This window comes from Chiloscyllium punctatum, chromosome 15 (assembly GCF_047496795.1).
Source record: "Chiloscyllium punctatum isolate Juve2018m chromosome 15, sChiPun1.3, whole genome shotgun sequence".
Classification (NCBI taxonomy): Eukaryota; Metazoa; Chordata; class Chondrichthyes; order Orectolobiformes; family Hemiscylliidae; genus Chiloscyllium; species Chiloscyllium punctatum.
This window is the reverse complement of record NC_092753.1, coordinates 82142292-82161005: the sequence shown is the minus strand read 5'-3', so window position 1 is coordinate 82161005 and position 18714 is coordinate 82142292. Positions and strand designations below refer to the sequence as shown.

The 18714-nt window shown below is 40.4% G+C and overlaps 1 protein-coding gene across 1 annotated transcript in view; it reads right to left on the bottom strand.

Annotated features, from left to right (window-relative positions):
- Positions 1-3933: 3933 nt before the first annotated feature.
- psmg1 (proteasome (prosome, macropain) assembly chaperone 1) overlaps positions 3934-18714 on the bottom strand; it is a 38828-nt gene continuing 24047 nt past the window's right edge. Inside the window, exons 5-7 of the mRNA XM_072585658.1 lie at positions 8880-9078; positions 6208-6344; positions 3934-4357 (exon numbers count right to left, since the gene is read on the bottom strand). Of these exons, the coding sequence (XP_072441759.1) occupies positions 4283-4357; positions 6208-6344; positions 8880-9078 (411 nt within the window). The 3' untranslated portion in view covers positions 3934-4282. The remainder of the gene's footprint in view (positions 4358-6207; positions 6345-8879; positions 9079-18714) is intronic.

The following is an 18714-nucleotide window of genomic DNA, read 5'->3' as shown; positions in this document are numbered from 1 at the left end:
CCCAAAAAGAAAATCAAATTAACCAGGTTCCTGCTCTTGATTGTCCTTTCTGTAAAGTTATCACAATGTCATAGAATTCAACAGCACAGGAATTCATTCAGGCCTATTCTAACTCATTAAAATAGCAACTCAAGAGAGTCCCTCTCTCTTTTTTGGGCCGAAGGACCTGTTTCCACACTTTGGGGACTCTACAGTGAAAGAGAAAATCCCCCCTAAGAGTGCTTAACCTTGATGACTGTTAAAGCTGAGTTTGATCTTGCTATGCTATTGTTTTTATTGTATATAAATACCCATGATACTGGGAATGGAGTAGAAATTCAAAATTTACCAGTGAATCTGAGCTAGGAGGAGTCAGAAACAGTGAGAACATAGCGTCCAGCAAATTTTGACTTTTCTAGTATAGATCTAAATCCTCTTTGAACTATTGAACAATGCCATTAAGTCTATAGTTCCTGTCAATATCCCTTCTGGCAAAACACATCACATCAAACCTCTCTATGTTACATGCCATCTGCATTCATAACTGGCCCATCAATGTTGTGCTGCAGGTGATAACATTCGCACTGTTTGTGACTCCTCCTAGCTCAGATTCACTGGTAAATTTTGAATTTCTACTCCATTCCCAGTACCATGTGCATTTATACACAATAAAAACAATAGCATAACAAGATCAAACTCAGCTTTAAAATTCATCAAGGTTAAGCACTCTTAGGGAGGATTTTCTCTTTCACTGTAGAGTCCCTAAAGTGTGGAAACAGGCCCTTCAGCCCAAAAAATCCATACCGACCCTCTGAAGAGTAACCCACTCAGACCCCTTCCCCTACCCTATATTTACACCTGACTAATGCTCCTAACCTACACATCCCTGAATACTATGGGAAGTTTGTCATGGCCAATTGACCTAATCTGCGCACCTTTGAATTGTGGGAGGAAACCATGGCACCAGGGAATGAATATCATCCTTCAAAACTCACCTCAGTACTAAGAACAGAAAAGTAGAGCTAATAGACAGATTTTAATGATAAAATGTAATTGTCTGTTACTAGCATTGTCCCTCTGCCACCATACATAGTGCAAATAAATGCACATCTGTCAAAAATAAGTTCAGGACTTCAGTATTCTAATTGCTATAACAACCCATCATCTTGCAATGTTAGCATCACAGTACTCTCCTGCATGTCTTCTAGTAAACTACTTCTCTCAGTAATAAGCAGGAAATATAATAATTTAAAGCATTTTATTAGCACAATAACTCCTGCTGTGGTCTCTCTCCAACTGAAAGCATCTTCCTAAGGTGAAATATTTGCCTCCCTGCGTTTTGCATTTTACGAGATAAAAAGTAACTTGCAATTAATTATGTAGCACCTTCATGACCTCTAGACCATAGGCAATGAATTGCTTTGGAAATGTTCTTGAGGGTGAGCACAGTGCCCAACTTGCATAAAGCAAGCTCTCAGAGATCAAGCAATTACACTGATTGAGAGTTAAATATTGACCAGGACATTACTCCATTTTCTGCTTTTAATAAAGTTACAGGCTCTTTCACACCCACTGAGAAGGAAAACATACCCTCAGACTGACATCGGATCCAAAGGCAGTGCTGCCAACAGAGAGGCCTCCGTAATGTGATCAAGTCTCTAGTTTGAATCTGCAATCTTCTAATGCAGTGACAAGAGTGTGGCAAAATTGACACAATGTGGGCAACAGCACTTTGTACAATCATATCATATGCATCTGTAGACAAAAACAAATTATTATCTTTGTATGTGTGATTTAAAGGCTATTCCTGGCACATAAAATGAGTAACAAAACGTTCAAACCTAGGTTGCTATGAAATTGTGTATAAATGTCATATTGATGGATTGACATGTATTTGGTGCTCCCATTTAGGAGATATAACTGGACACATAACATGCCAAATGTCAAGACTAAGTATATTCAAACAAGTTGAATCAAAGAGTAAGAAACAGAAACGAAAGTACAGCTGAACTAATTATGCCTCCTGCTTCATATTGCCAGGTTGTGGCTTCAATAATGCACATTGCTGTGGCTTGATCACTCCTACCATACTTGCTCCATTGGTTTTGATTGGTTAGAAAATGCAGAATCAGAGCAAAACCATAGATATTCACAGCTTTGGGCTCTATGGAAGAGGAAAATGAACTGCACCAAGATCCAAAAGGGAGCTGATACCTGTGTGGGCATTTGTGTTAAAATCCATTGACACTTTACATCTGAGCCAGGTGACCAGATTTCAAGTCTCACCTATTCCAGAGGTATGTATTAACATCTCTGGATATATTGATTAGAAAATATCTGGACACTGGGCGCAACCTTTTTCAACCTATATTCTCTAGATGTTGACATAATTAGAAAAGTGGTCATATTGACCTGCTGTCCTGTTGAGTTAAAAATCAATCTTATTTAAGTGTGACTGGACTCACACATGGAACTTTCTAGATAAAGGCAGCAGGATGGCATCCCAACATAACCAGTAACCTTCAAAACAGGAAATGGAAATACATTCCTGGACAACAGTTTTAGGACTGTTTGACAACTTCTTGAGGCGTTCTGTCTTACAAAACCTGAGGCAAGCTCTTCACTTCCTGATATTGTTTCAAACTGAATTCAAACATATAAGATCCTGAGTGGATTTGGAAGGTTAGATGCTTAAAGGATGCTTTCATTTGAGGTATAGACCAGACTACGGACATACAGTTTAAAAATAAGATAATTTAACGGAAAGAGGATATATTTTCCTGTCATTGAATTCTCTTACCCAGATGACAGTGGAAGTGGCCTCATTCAACATCGTTGAGGCTGAGATAGCTGGATTCTTGATCAAAGAGGAATCAGGTGGTAAATGGGTTCATTCAGGAAACTAGAGTTGAAGCCATGGTCGGATTGTCCATAATCTTATTGACCTGTAGAACAAGTGTGAAGAGCCAAATGGACCACTTTAGCACTGATGGTTCTGAACTCTCACATCAGTCCAGTCCTGTACATCACCAATCTAGTAACCAAAGATTGATTTTTAAACAGTTAAGGCACAGAAAGAGGCATCCAGTACACTGTATCTGCACATTATCATCCCATCATGCAGGACTGAGTGCACTACATTTACATGGCATTCTTTTTGATTGCGAGCTTTATCTATTAAACCTGAAAAACCTAATTAGTAGCGTGTGTACTATTCACTTTGTCCCTGAATCTTCACCACTTCCTTCTTGATTTCAATCATTTCCAGCTTAACATGGTTCCACCTTCTCCTCTCCTCTCCAACTCCAAAGGAATATTTAATCCCTTCCTAATTTATTACAGTTCTCGCTGATAAACTTGGTGGGAGGGAAGGATAATAACACTGAGCTTCATGGATAAAAGGCAAGAATGAGTTGAGGAAGTCAGCCCGAGACAAAGTATTTCCTCTCAAACACTTCAAACAAAAAGCTTCCTGAGTTAGAAGTTTATATACAGTATAAGGACAATGCCGTGGATATATGTTATATCAGAAATGGCAAAGGCTTGTAAGCTTCTAACTGTTAAAGCAGTGAATCCCACAGATTCACCTTCCCAGTGTTCAGCAGTCAGATCGCAACAATTCGTCATCGAACTCTTAAACAGCCTGTTGCCCAAAACAAGTTTTCTCCTCAATGCAGTAAATTTCTTGTGTTTAGTTTCTAATATCCAGCAGCGTTATCTTTCACCAGGCAACTGGTGTGGCCAAAGCTGTGTAATCAGTTGCTTGGAGTTGGAAAGTTTTTTTTTATTTGATGAACAGCGGGTATCAGGAGGAAACAATGCAAGGACCAAATACGTGGAACTTAAATGTCAGAGCTTTTTAAAACCAGGGCACAGAGAGGTAACCTCTCACCTACTCCCACCCCCAAAGTGTAAATATCAGGCAAATGACCTCAATAAAGAGAAACAAAGGTGTCTTTTCACTGCAGATTTTAATAATTGACAAGTCTACAGGATAATGGCAGCAATGTGACCAGAGCTGGATTGCTGTGGCTGATGGAATTAGCTCCAGACCGGAAATAAATGAGTAGCGCAACAGAAAAAAAACTTCAACGTAGAAATAAAGCAGTGAGTAAAAAACATGAACAGTACACTGCACAATACAACAAAATATTTAATTCAAAACACTCCAAAACAAATTGTCATAGTTTAATATTCTTAAGCATTAGAAAATACTACTAAATACGGACAACAAACAAAGTATTTTTGGATATTTCCCAATTTTTTTTGTTAATTTTAAAACTGTTCAGATATTGTTACGGTCTCATGTATACAGATTGCTTTGGATCTTATTCATATCAACGAGCTGTTTCAGTATTTCTGCACTTCGGGAGGTATCCTGCAAGGAAACAAAGAAACCATTCAATAATGCTGGAAAATGCCAAAGCATTTTAGACTTGAAGAGTTCCAGGACTGTGCACGGTTACTCAGAGTGGAGGACAGAGAAATCGTCCAAGGTTCCCATTCCCAGTGACCCTTGCCCAAAAACTGTAGTGTTCTGTCCCACAACAAACCCAATTTATCCAACACCCATGTCCTCATTGATTAACACTGGCAAGTGCCTGTGCACTAACAGCCCAAATCTACAACTCATCGCCTGATGGGTTTCCCTCATGGCTTTCCACTTCCCGATCTCTCTAACTGCCACCACTGCTGCAACTCATCAAGCCATCACGCCCAAGTCCTCTGCTTCCAGTCCCATATTCAACCCATGGCAGGTTTTTCTCAGTAGTCAAGATTATACAATTAAATCCTCTCCTGCTGCCTCTCCACCTTTAAGACATTTCTTATGGCCACCTACTTTTAAGCAAACTTACAATTACTCCACCCAAAACTTGACTTCAGATCCCTGTTACCTTTATGCCTCTGTGAAGCTCCTTGGGATGTTTTCCAACATGTGAAGTGTAAGATTAACACATGTTACATGGAAATTGTAGCACCAAAATAGGCCATTCAGTCCAAATGCTCCATTCTGCACCGCGTGAGTTAGATGTTGTTATGTCTGCCAGGTCAGGTTTGAGTCTGATCCTTTCTATGGTAAAGTAGCTTATTAATATTCATTCTCTGAACTCACCCTGGACAAACTTCTTAAGGAAACAGTCAGGTCACTGTCAAGAGTCCAATCTTTCCTCAACAAAACAAGGACTGTCGTCAACTTTAAGAAGCAAAATGGAGGAAATGCCCCTTTCTGTATCAATAGAGCTGAGATAGAGATGATCAAGAGCATCAAATTCCTAGGAGTAAATGTCACCAACAATGTCCTGTCCCTTTCAATTCAATGCTACAGTCAAGAAAGCACACCAACATCTCTACATCCTCAGATGGTTAAGCAAATTTGGCATGTCCACAATGACTCTTATCAATCCTTATAGGTGCGCCATAGAAAGCATCCTATCTAGATCCATTACAACTTGGTATGGCAACTGTTCTGCCCAAGACCGCAAGAAATTACAGAGTTGTTAATGCAGTCCAGTCCAACATGCAAACCAGCCTTCCAATCATTGACTCAGTCTACACTTCCCACTGCCTTAGGAAAGCAATCCTCTCAGCCCAGGTTTAGTCTCTTCCACTCTCTTTCATCAGTAGGAAGATACAAAAGTTTGAAAACACATACCATTGGATTCAAGAACAGCTTCTTCCCCACTGTTATAAGACCTTCGAACAGATCCATCACGTATTAGGTAATATTTCACTGCACCTTCTCTGTAGCTATAACACTATATTTTGCATTCTGTTCTATTATCCTGATATACTTATATAAGGTATGATTTGACTGGATAGCATGCAAAACAATACTTTCCACTGTATCTCAGTACACGTGACAATAATAAATCAAATCAAATCAAATCAGAATATGATACAATGACAGGCTGCACTTTGTTGAATAGCCTGTTGGAACACCTTCATAATCTCACACAAACAGACTGATGAGCTAGCCTGTTTTTACAGGACTGCAGACTACACAACCATAACCCTCCAACAATCAATTGGATTGATTCAGTCCAGCAGGATTAAGTAAGGGAGAAATGGGATCAAATTCTGGTTTTGAAGTTAAGTAATGAAGATGAACTTTACTTAATTATTTGAAAATGGATCACTAGTCTATTGCTATAAATAAAAAAAGGAAATTAATGCCATGATGTACATACGTACGTATATACGTACACACACACACAAAATTGTCCTTACTTTCACAAAGGAACTCAGACCCTTGCAGGCGAGCACTGGCCGAAAACCTTCTATCGTCAGAGAATCTATTGTAGTCACATCACTGTAACAGTGATAGAGGACAGCAGGTATTTGCTTAACCTGGCAGTAACTGAGGACTGGAACAAAGCAAAAGAAAATTCACTCATTAAAGCAAGCAATCTCTAGTGATGATGTATGTATATAAAGATTTTTTATGAATGAAGTACACTTTTGAAATTAAAAAACGGACATGATTCGTGAAGTAAACTCCCACCCCTCAGCCCCACCCCCATCCCAAAAGTTTGAAGGTTCAGGTACATTAATGAAGCACACAAGCCAGAACCTTTCAGTTCTTCATTGTTTCATGGGATGTGCGGATCACTGGGAAGGGTGATCATTTATTACCTATCGCAGATTGTTCTTAAACTGCATGCCACAATGGCAGAGTGGTTAGCATTGCTGCCTCACAGTGCCAGAGACCCACAGTGTTCAGGGATATGTGCAGGCTTAGGTGGGTTAACCATGGCAAATGTGGGGTTATAGGAATGGGTGGAATGCCTTTCAGAGGGTCAGTGCAGACTCGATGGGATTCTATGAATGGCTTGCCGGGCCATTTCAGAGGGCAGGCAAGTCAACCAATTTCTGTCGGTCTGGAGTCACATGTGGGCCACTGCTAAACCAGATTAGTGACCAATTAACAAGTTATCATGAGACTGGTACCTGCACCTTCATGGGATTTGCACCCTCTTTCCCAGGGCATTAGTCTGGGCAGTTAGATTACTAGCCCAGTGAGGTTACCACTCCACAAGATACCTTCCCACATTTCTATACTACATCCTGGTCTGAGTTGACTGAGCTCACACAGGTTGGTGGTTTATGGTCACAGTTGGCCTTCGTACTATTTCCTGGCGAGGCTAATACATGAACAACAGCCACATGGTGGAAGTCTTTCAGGAATGCACCTGTTTCCTGAAATCAAACCCTTTGAGCTACAGCCCTTTATCTGGGGAATTATGAAAGAAAACTATGGAGTCTGAGAAAAAAGAAGAATATATGTGAAACAAGTTTTGGGGTGGGAATATTTGTCCTTGGGGAGTTCCCATAAACACAGGATTTAAATAGGAACCAAACTGAAGCTAAATCCAATTGCAAAGAGAAGCAGTAATTTTCTGTCAACAAAGAATGGTGATAAACTAACACCAAGATTTTAAAGGATATTATGAGTTCAGAAGGTTAGGCATGACAGACAGAAACACCTCATCCAAATCTAAACTCCATAACCTGAAAAACTGGCATTGGTTATGAGTATCTAAATCTTACTTCAGACCAGTTCTAAATGTGCTTTCAAAGCCTGTTCAGAATAACCTCACTGTGAAAGTGATGCCAGTGCTTTAATATCATACACAGGTCCCTGTGAGGAAGGCAAGTGACAGCAAAAGGACCAGGTAATAGTACGGCAGTTCCATAAGGAAAAATTTTACAATTCTTAGATAAAAAGGGGCTTTGTTGATGCTTAACTAAGAAGAATTAAGGTTTTAAAATAGACAGCATAAGGCGAGGAGAAATGTTTATCAGGATGTCAGAACACAAGCAAATCACTTCACCCAGCGTCAGTGTTCATATTGCAAAAAGGCACAGAATATAGCTACAAGAGGAAGCCATTTAGCCCCTGAAGATTGTTATGTGATTCAATGAGATCAAGGCTCATCTCTGACCTAACTATGTACCATTTTTCAAATATCCCTTAATACATTTGGTTAACAACATGTTATCAATCTCAGTTTAATTACTAACAATCAATTTATTATCAATTGCCATTTGTGGAAGAGAGTTCCAAACTTCTACTTCCTTGTGTATATTTTCTACTTTCACTTCTGGATGGTTTAACTGAGTTTTAAGTTATGCCCCCAATTCTAGACTCTCCAACCAGCAGAAACAGTTCTTCTATCTATATCCTATCCATTTCTCATCAATATCTTGAAAACTTCAAACAAATCATCCCTAATCTTCTAAATTCCAAGGATTACAGCCCAGGTTAGTGTGATCTCTCCAAGTAACATAAATCTTAGATGGTGATTAATGTCATAGAGTCATAGAGATGTTCAGCACGGAAATAGATACTTCAGTACAACCGACGTGTCTTTTTGAACAAGTAGAAGGCAGTGCTGCTGGAGGTCATCCCTACTGACCCACTGGCACAAGATCCAAAATAAAGGGGGGGAAAATATTCTTGGGATGAAAATATAAAGAAAAACTAAGGGCAAAATGATCAATAAATTGTAAAAGAGTCAGTAGGTATCCTGGTTGAAGAGTGCGGTGCTGGAAAAGCACAGCCAGTCAGGCAGCAGCTGAACAGCAGGAGAATCGACATTTCGAGCATAAGCTCTTCATAGTAGGTATCATGACTATTTATGAATTAACCACTTGTGAAAGGAAAACGAAAACTAATCCATCAAAAATGGAAATACTATGCCTGATGTAATAACAAGAATTTGTAACTTCCAAGCCTGAAAATTTAATTTAAACCCCTTTTACTATGCAACTCTAAGACATTTCAGCATCGTTTGGGATTGAAATCCTATAAATATTGTTCTTTGATAAAGATAAGGTTATCAATTGTTAATTCATGGAACTTCCTCCCCCTCTCTTACAGAAACACTTACGGCCCATACCTGCTGCAGGGAGACCGGAAAGTACATTTGGCTGCTCAAGTAACACACAGTGGGGTGTCTCCTGGAATGCACTGGTTTTCAAAGCTCGGAGGAAAGGCACAGAGATGTTGGAAGTAGACCTGGGTGTTTTATATTCAGTCACAGAGCAGCTTGATAATACTATCACATTTAGGTTCCTTTTCTGGATATTTCCAAAAACCTGTAATGGAAAACAAACATTCATTTCCTTTAGTCAACCAAACACACAAGAAAACTAAATGAAGCTCATATTGAAAAAAGTATGGTTTCTAGCAGAGCTCATTACCTCATGAGTTGTCAACTGGGCGTATACCTACGTCTCATGACCTGGGCTTTCCACACAGCAGATTGTGACCTACTTTCATGTGGCACAAGTTCTTAGAAACATAGAAATACTTACAGCAGAGAAGGGGGCTATTTAACCTATAATAACTGTTCTAGCTGACAAACAGCCATCCTGTTTAGTCTTTGTAGACAACCATACCTCAGAAGCAAAACCAAGTGACGCAAAAGCTTGTGGTTTTTAAACTTTGACTCCATCACTCCTGCATTTTTGTTTCTGATTGGCTAATCATCACTACCACTTATTGATACATCAATCCAATGTACTGACAGCTTTGACTGACAAACCAGTAGCAACAGAGATCCCCAGCTGCAATAAAACAGTGTGAAGGGCTTTGTGGTCACAACTAAGTGACAGTATAGCTCAGCTCACATATGAACTGGGAATATCATCCAGTCATATTACTTTAAGAGCAGACAAGATACAGTTCATACTAAATGTCAAGATCTGTTTATAATCTTAGATAGCCTTCTTCACTGTCTACTATACCACCAATCGCTGTCTCATTTGCAAATTTATTAACCATGTCTCCAATATGCTCATCCAAATCAAGCAGAAGCAGAACCAGTTCAGATCACACCACTGGTCTCAGGCCTCTAATCCAAAAAAAGACTTCCACCACCACCCTCTATCTCCGACCATCAAGCCAATTTTATATCCAATTACCAAGCTCTCCCTGAATCCCATGTGATCTAACTTTACTAATTAATCTACCACATGTAACTTTGTCAAAAGCCTGACTGAAGTCCAAGTAAACAACATCTACCACTCTGCCCTCATCAATCTTTTTGGTTACCTTCTCAAAAAAACTCAACAAAGTTTTTGTGAGGCACGATTTCACTCGCACTAAGATGATGTTCCCTAATCAATCCTTGCCTCTCCAAATGCATATAACTCCTCTTTTTCAGAATCACCTCCACAAATTACCTACCACCAAAATCAGAGAACTAAAGTTCTCCTTCTCCTTACTCCCTTTCTTAAATAAAGACACAATATTAGACACCGTCCAGTCCTCCCACACCTCGCATATTGTTATAGACGATACAAGTATCTCTGCTAGGGACCCGCAATTTCTTCCCTAACTTCCCACAACATCGTCGAATACACTTATGGACCAGGCCGGACCCCCTCAAAACATTTCAAGAAAGTTGCCCAGACCCTAACTCTGCTAGCTGTTTTATGCAGGTGTAAGACGGATAGGCCAGGAGCGATGCTGCTGGTCAAACCACTTAGTTTCAAACAAAGCAAAATTGACTTCCAAGATTACCAAATGAAATACAAACAAAAGAGAAAGGAATACTGAACAACTTAACCTATCCGAAAACCCAACAGATCATCCCAATTCAATGATGTTGTTCCAAATACTTGCAACTTTCCCCACATAAGACCCCTTGGAACAAAAGGAAAAATCAAACACAGGTTAGAATCATAGAGTCATAGAGATGTATAGCATGGAAACAGACCCATCGGTCCAACTCGTCCATGCCGACCAGATATCCCAACCCAATCTAGTCCCACCTGCCAGCACCCGGCCCATATCCCTCCAAACCCTCCCTATTCATATACCGATCCAAATGCCTCTTAAATGTTGCATTTGTACCAGCCTCTGCGTGAAAACGTTGCCCCTTAGGTCTCTTTTATATCTTTCCCCTCTCACCCTAAACCTATTCCCTCTAGTTCTGGACTCCCCGACCCCAGGAAAAAGACTTTGTCAATTTATCCTATCCATGCCCCTCATAATTTTGTAAACCTCTATAAGGTCACCCCTCAGCCTCCAACGCTCCAGGGAAAACAGCCCCAGCCTGTTCAGCCTCTCCCTGTAGCTCAGATCCTCCAACCCTGGCAACATCCTTGTAAATCTTTTCTGAACCCTTTCAAGTTTCACAACATCTTTCCGATAGGAAGTAGACCAGAATTGCACGCAATATTCCAACAGTGGCCCAACCTATGTCTTGTACAGCTGCAACATGAACTCCCAACTCCTGTACTCAATACTCTGACCAATAAAGGAAAGCATACCAAATGCCTTCTTCACTATCCTATCTACCTGCGACTCCACTTTCAAGGCGCTATGAACCTGCACTCCAAGGTCTCTTTGTTCAGCAACACTCCCTAGCACCTTACCATTAATTGTATAAGTCCTGCTAAGACTTGCTTTCCCAAAATGTAGCCCCTTGCATTTATCTGAATTAAACTCCATCTGCCACTTCTCAGCCCATTGGCCCATCTGGTCCAGATCCTGTTGTAATCTGAGGTAACCCTCTTCGCTGTCCACGACACCTCCAATTTTGGTGTCATCTGCAAACTTACTAACTGTACCTCTTATGCTCGTATCCAAATCATTTATGTAAATGACAAAAAGAAGACAGCCCAGCACCGATCCTTGTGGCACTCAACTGGTCACAGGCCTCCAGTTTGAAAAACACCCCTCCACCACCACCCTCTGTCTTCTACCTTTGAGCCAGTTCTATATCCAAATGGCTAGTTCTCCCTGTATGCCATGAGATCTAACCCTGTATTCCATGAGATCTAACCTTGCTAATCAGTCTCCCATGTATCATTGTCTCAAACACATTAGTGATAACATAAACATTGGAATGTTATAATGCCAACACCAAGCTTGTCGAATGTCTTACTGAAGTCCATATAAGAGAGAGGTCAGAGAGAGAGAAGACCAGCATGGGCCTGCTTCTTTGCGTCCAACAGCTTCAAAACTGACTGCCTGCTTTCAGTGAATAGCCAGACTGCCTAAACCGAATCAAATCAGAGAAAAGCTGAGCTGGGAGAACTGGCCACTCCCCTTTCATTGTACAAGTGTTTTTTTCTAAAAACCTGAAAGCCTTTTTTCCTGAGGCAGTATCTGTTAGCTATAATCAAATTGGTCCTAAAACTCTTCAAACTTAGACTTTTCGGAGTCTGTGACTTTGGATATTGATGGTTCATTTTCATTACGCTGGCGTTGGGGGGGGGGGGGGGGGGGGGGGTGTTTGTGGTGATGCTGCTCCTTTAACAAAACCGTGCTGCCCTTGTTTTTTTTCTGAGAGGTCGTAACAGACACAGACTGCAAAAGGTCTACGTTTGAAGAGTTTTAGGGCCAATTTGATTATAGCTAACAGATATCCAAAGATGGCTTCATTTTAAAACTCCGTAATCTTAATCTGTTAGTACATGACAACATCAATATACATTACATTGACTACAAACACGCAAACATGTACAACTACATTCTGTTTTACTCCTGCTACCATACACCTCCATTTCTCATTCAAGCCTCGACAATGCATTGGCAAACATGTTTTCTGGTCCTGCCACATGCACAACTTTCACATTGAATGGCTATAACAACAAGCTTTATCTAAATTTTTGTCCTTAAATCTCTCCATAAATCTCAATGGGTTATGATCAAAGTGTATCATTGTCTCAAACACATTAGTGATAACATAAACATTGGAATGTTATAATGCCAACACCAAGCTCAAAACCTCCTCCTCCACTCTTGAATATTTCTGCATATGAATGTTCAATTTCCTGGAGAAATACCCAACAGGTCTTTCTATCTTCTCGCTGTCTTCCTGCAAGAGCACAGCACCAACACCCACATCACTCGTATCGACAGCCACCTTGAATGGCTTTGCATAATTAGGTGTGGCAAATATTGGGGCAGTGGTTAACACAGCTTTTAGGCTGTACAATGCCTTCTGACAGTCCACTGTCCACTGAAACTTCTTGCCTTCCTTTAGCAATTCAATGAGTGGAGCAGCCACCCTGGTAAAATTTGTTACAAATTTTCAATAAAATCCACTTTATCCCAGGAACCATTGTACTGCTCTTTTTGTCAATGGGGTTGGGAAACTCACCAACTACCTTTGTTTTTGCATTCTGTAGGACCATCTGTTCATGTCCAATAACATGGCACAGGAGAGTGACTGGTCTTTGGCAAACTGACTTTCAACCAGGTTTATCACCAAGCCTGCCTTCCGAAGTCGATTGATCAAGTCTGATAAATGTTGCAAATGTTCCTTCTATGTGTGACTAAAACTCACCAGGTCATCAATATAGATGACATAATTCAGTAATCCGACAATGACCTTGTTGGTTAATCTCAGAAAGGTGGCTGCCGCATATTTCATACCAAATGGCATAACTTTAAACTGATACAGTCCATTTGGCATCGCTCTTTCTGACAAAGGTACCTACCACTATCCTCTGAGTAAGTCCAACTTAGAAATATAAGTTGCTTGTCCCACCTTCTCAACACAGTCTTTCAAACAGGGAATCTGATATGGATCAATGTTTGTAACTGCATTGACTTTGTGAAAGTCCACACATAACCGTTGGGTATCATCTGGTTTTGGCCCGTTACTATGGGTGAGCTCCAGTCACTTCAATTATGTCGTCTTGGAGCATGTGTTCACAGTCCATTTGAACCTGTGCCAACTTTAGAGGATTATGCCTATAAGGATGTTGCTTAATCTGAACAGCATCTCCTGTATCTACATCATGCATAATTAGGTTCACAGCTTATTTCCACATATCTCCCTACTTGATAGTAATAACTCTCTCAGGTCATTTTTACTTTCCTCTGGAAGGTGACTCAATAATTTATCCCAATTCTTGATACCTTCCTCATTGTCCAATTTAGTTTTGAGGAATGTCCAATTCAGATTCCTCTGAACTTAGTTCTTCCCTGTGTGTTGTAACCAATAATACATTCTCCTTTGGCTTTCCTTCAAAGTCAAAATACCTTTTGAGCATATTCCCATGACACACTGTGAGATTTCTTTTTGTCTGGAGTCCTTATCAAATAGTTCACCTCACTCAATTTCCTGTTGACTTGATGAAGTCCACTAAACCTTACTGTTAACAGTTCACCTATCACTGGAAGTAACACTGACGCCTTATCTCTGATAACAAAATTGCGAGTTTTTAATTTCTTGTCTACTTCCTGTTTCAATGTACGCTGTGATACTTTTAAATGCTGTCCGGCCAACTACCACGCTCTGTTTAATCATTCCCAAAAATTTGGCACATAGTCCAAATATGTGCCCCTGAACTTTGACTTATCAATTTCTCCTTAATCAATTTCAGTGGTCCTCTCACTTCATGCCCCAAAACTAATTCAAATGGACTGAATTTGGTTGATTCATTTGGTGCATCTCTGATTGCAAAATGTACAAACAGAATTCCCTTCTCCCAAACATCTGGATAGACTTGACTATAAGCCATCAACATGGCCTTTAATGTCTGATGCCACCTTTCTAGCGTGCCTTGTGATTCTAGATGGCACTCAGTAGATTTGAATTGTTTTATTCCTAAGCTGTCCATAACTTCCTTGAATAGTTTTGATGTAAAGTTTGGCCCTTGATCTGATTGTAACTCTGTGGATATTCCATATCTAGTCAAAATTTTGAGTAATTTCTCTACAATCTTTTTAGCTCTGATTGTGCATCGTGAAATGGCCTCTGGAAATCTTGTGGACACATCCATTATTGTTAACAAATAATGATTCCACTTTTTGTTTTAGGTAGGGATTCTATGCAATCAGTTAAGACTCTTGTGAAAGGTTCCTCAAATGCAGGAATAGGTATTAAAGGTGTGAGTTTTATTACTGCCTGTAGTTTTCCAATTACCTGACATATATGACAAGTCTGGCAAAATTCAACTGCATCCTTGTGCAATTCAGGCCGGTAAAAATGTTTTTGTATTTTAGCTTGAGATTTTCTTACTCCTAAATGAGCCCCTAGTGGAAGTTCATGCGCCACTTGCATCACCTCATTCTATAACCCATTGGCAATATGACTTGATGATCTCATCTGCCTGAATATGTGATGGTCTCCATTTCCTCATTAAGACATCATTTTTAAGATAATAACATGCAGGGATACATTCCAATTCTTTTTCTGTGTATGCCTTTTGATACAATTGTTTTAAATTTTCACCTTTCTGCTGTAACTCAGTTAATTTATCTGAAATGAAGATGTCTGCTGTGTAATCTATCTGCTCCTGGTTTGTGTCAACCATCTGTTCAACAGAGTCTCTGCTAATTCCACTTCAACTTTCTTATCTGTACTCTATGATCTCTCCTGTTTCAACTGGTGACTTTGTGACCTCATTACCACCCAGTCAGGAAAAATCCCAGGATGTGCGTCCTGCAATAGTTCAGTTGCCTGAGTTTCCACAGGCTTTTCAACCACAGTAGGCAGCACTCCTACCTGTGAACCAGCTATATCATTAGCAAGGACAAATTGTGCTCCTGGAGCTGAGAGTTTGTCCAGTACTCTTACCATGACTTCTCTACTCTTCATTGGACACTGTAACCTCACTTTATATGGTTGAGTGCTTATTTTGTCTTACTGTGAATTCCTGTTACTAGTACCTTTTCTGGCAATAGTCCTTCAGAGGTAAATATCTCCTCATCTTTCACCATGACAGATTGAGAGGATTCTGTATCTCACAATATTGTATCCACTTTACCTGCTGCTCCTGGCCTATGCGTATAAACTTTACCTTCACAGGTTTACGGTTTAAGAAGATCTGGCACTTCCTCCTTAACCAACCTCCGACCAGGTTGTACATTCTGGTGCAGCTTTCTAGCCTCCACTGTACTTCCATTACCACTCCAACTAAATTCACTGGCTTATCCTGTTTTCCTACATATGGCTTCCCAGCGCTTTCCCTAACTCACCAACACTGTGATTTCATGTGGCCCCTTTCATTGTAGTGAAAACACCGGAGCTTTTCAACTTCTCTTTCCCCGTCAAGGATTTCTTTTTTATCCTGTGGTAAGTTACCCTTAAGAACTTCACCGAGATCTAACTTTCCTTTAACATGTGAGGATTTCTTTTTCCCCTAAATTCGATCCCTCACAGACTGAAATTTATTTTGGAAGCCAAACTTTGATTTATGAACCAACTCATAATCATCAGCCATTTCACTGCTAATCTCGCTGTTCTAACTCTCTGCTCTCCCAAAAGTTCTCACTACTTCAGAGAGTGAATTTTTGAACTCCTCCAAAATAATCATCTAAGAGCGTCATAAGTTTGCTCTATTTTTAATGCTCTTATCCACCCATCAAAATTATTTTGTTTGATCTTTTCAAACTCAAAGTAGGTTTGACCAGGATCCCTCCTTAGATTCCTGAAATGTTGTCTGTAGGCTTCTGGCACAAGCTCATCTCCACTTAAGATGGCTTTCTTCACCTCCTCATATGCCCCAGGTACCTCCTCTAATAGTGATATGAATACCTTACTAGCTCTACCTACAGGTTTTGTTTGGATCAACACAACCCACATGGTCATTGGCCACCGCATTTGTTAAGCCACCTTTTCAAATGAAATGGAAAAGGCTTTCACATCCTTTTCATCAAATTTAGGCAATGCTTGAATATATTTAAATAGTTTCTCACCAGGCCTTTGGCTATCATGGGTTTGCTCATGCTAACTTTCTTCCTCACTAAGCTTACCTCAGCCTTCATCTCCATCCTTTTAAGCTGACTTTGCTGTCTAAGTGCCAATTTCTGAAGTTCAAACTTTTTCTCTTTCCTTTCCTCTCTTTCCTTTATTATCTCTTTCTCTCTCTTTTCCTTTTTGTCCTGCTAAAGCAATTCGTTCTTTTTCTCTTACCTCTGCTTTTAATCCTAATTCAAATTGTTTCATTTCTCTTGCCCTTTGCTTGTCTTCTGCCTCGAACTCAAGCTGCTTCATTTTCAATTGAATTTTACCCAGCTCTAAAGATTCTGATGGCATTTCCAGCAAATTTTAATTCTGAGCTATTGCTGTAATTATCTCTCCTTTCCTCACAGAAGGGCAACTCCAACTCCAGTTTGTGTGCTAATTCCAGCAGCTTGGCCTTAATCACATTTTGTAAAACCCCCAAAGTCACTTCTTCCACCCCAAGAAAACTCCTGGTGATTGAAAGAGCCATTGCTATCCCAAGCACTGTTTAAACCAACCAAGTTCAACACCCAGAACAAAACATACTAACACCTACCACTCGCTGCCTTTGAATCCAACAATCCAATCCCAATTTGGAATTATAGAGCAAATCCCAGACGAGCTCCCAATCTGTTATAGACCAGGCCAGACCCCCTCAAACCATTTCAAGAAAGTGGCCCAGACCATAACTTTGCTAGTTGTTTAAATCAAGTGTAACGCAGATATTCTAAGAGTAATGCAGCTGGTCAAACCACTTAGTTTTAAACAAAACAGAATACTGAATAACTTAACCTATCCAAAAATCCAACAGATCATTCCAATTTAATGATGATGTTCTAAATACTTGCAACAATCACATAAACACCCCTTGGTATTAAAGGTCTCAGATCATGTTTTTGGGATCCTTGAGGGGGAGGGGAAGCAGCCCCAAGTCGTGGGCCATGTAGGCACTAACAACATGGGTAGAAAAAGGGATGGGTGTTTAAGGCAGAAATGCAGGAAGCTAGGGTGGAAGCTTGGAGCTCAAACAGAGTTGTTATCTTTGGTTTTTAGTCCGTGCCACGTGCTAGCGAGGCAAGGAATAGAGAGAGAGAGAGAGCGAGCAGTTGAATATGTGGCTACAGGGATGGTGCAGGAGGGAGGGTTTCGGATACTTAGATAATTGAGGCTCATTCTGGGGTAGGTGGGACCTCTACAAACAGGACGATCTCCACCTGAACCAGAGGGACCAATATCCTTGGGGGGAAATTTGCTAATGCTCATTTGGAGGGTTTAAGCTAATTCAGCAGGGGGATGGGAACCTAAATTGTAGATCCAGTGTCTAGGAGGTTGAGAGCAGTGAGGTCAGAAATATGGTTTCAAGGTCACAAGAGTGCCCCGGCAAGCAGTAAAGTGGTTTGAAGTGTCTCTACTTCAATGCCAGGAGCATCTGGTATAAGGCGGGTGAACTTGCAGCATGGGTTGGTACCTGGGACTTCAATGTTGTGGCCATCTTGGAGACATGGATAGAGCAGGGACAGGAATGGCTGTTGCAGGTTCCAGGATTTAGATGTTTCAGTAAGAGAAGAGAAGATGGTAAAAGAAGGGGAGGTGAGACATTGTTAGTCAAGGACAGTATTACAGTGGCAGAAAGGACATTTGAGGACTCGTCTACTGAGGTATTATGAGCTGAGGTTAGAAACAGGAAAGCAGAGATCACCCTCTTGGGAGTTTTCTATAGGCCTCCGAATAGTTCCAGAGATGTAGAGGAAAGGATAGCAAAGATGATTTTGAATAGGAGTGAGGCAACAGGGTAATTGTTATGGCGGACTTTAACTTTCCAAATATTGACTGGAAATACTATAGTTTGAGTACTTCAGATAGGTCAGTTTTCGTTCAACATGTGCAGGAGGGTTTCATGACACAGTATGTAGATAGGCCAACAAGGGGCAAAGCCACATTGGATTTGGGACTGGGTAATAAACCTGGCCAGGTGTTAGATTTGGAGGTAGGTGAGCAAAGTTTGGTTATGTTTAATTTAGCAATGAAAAGGGATAGATAT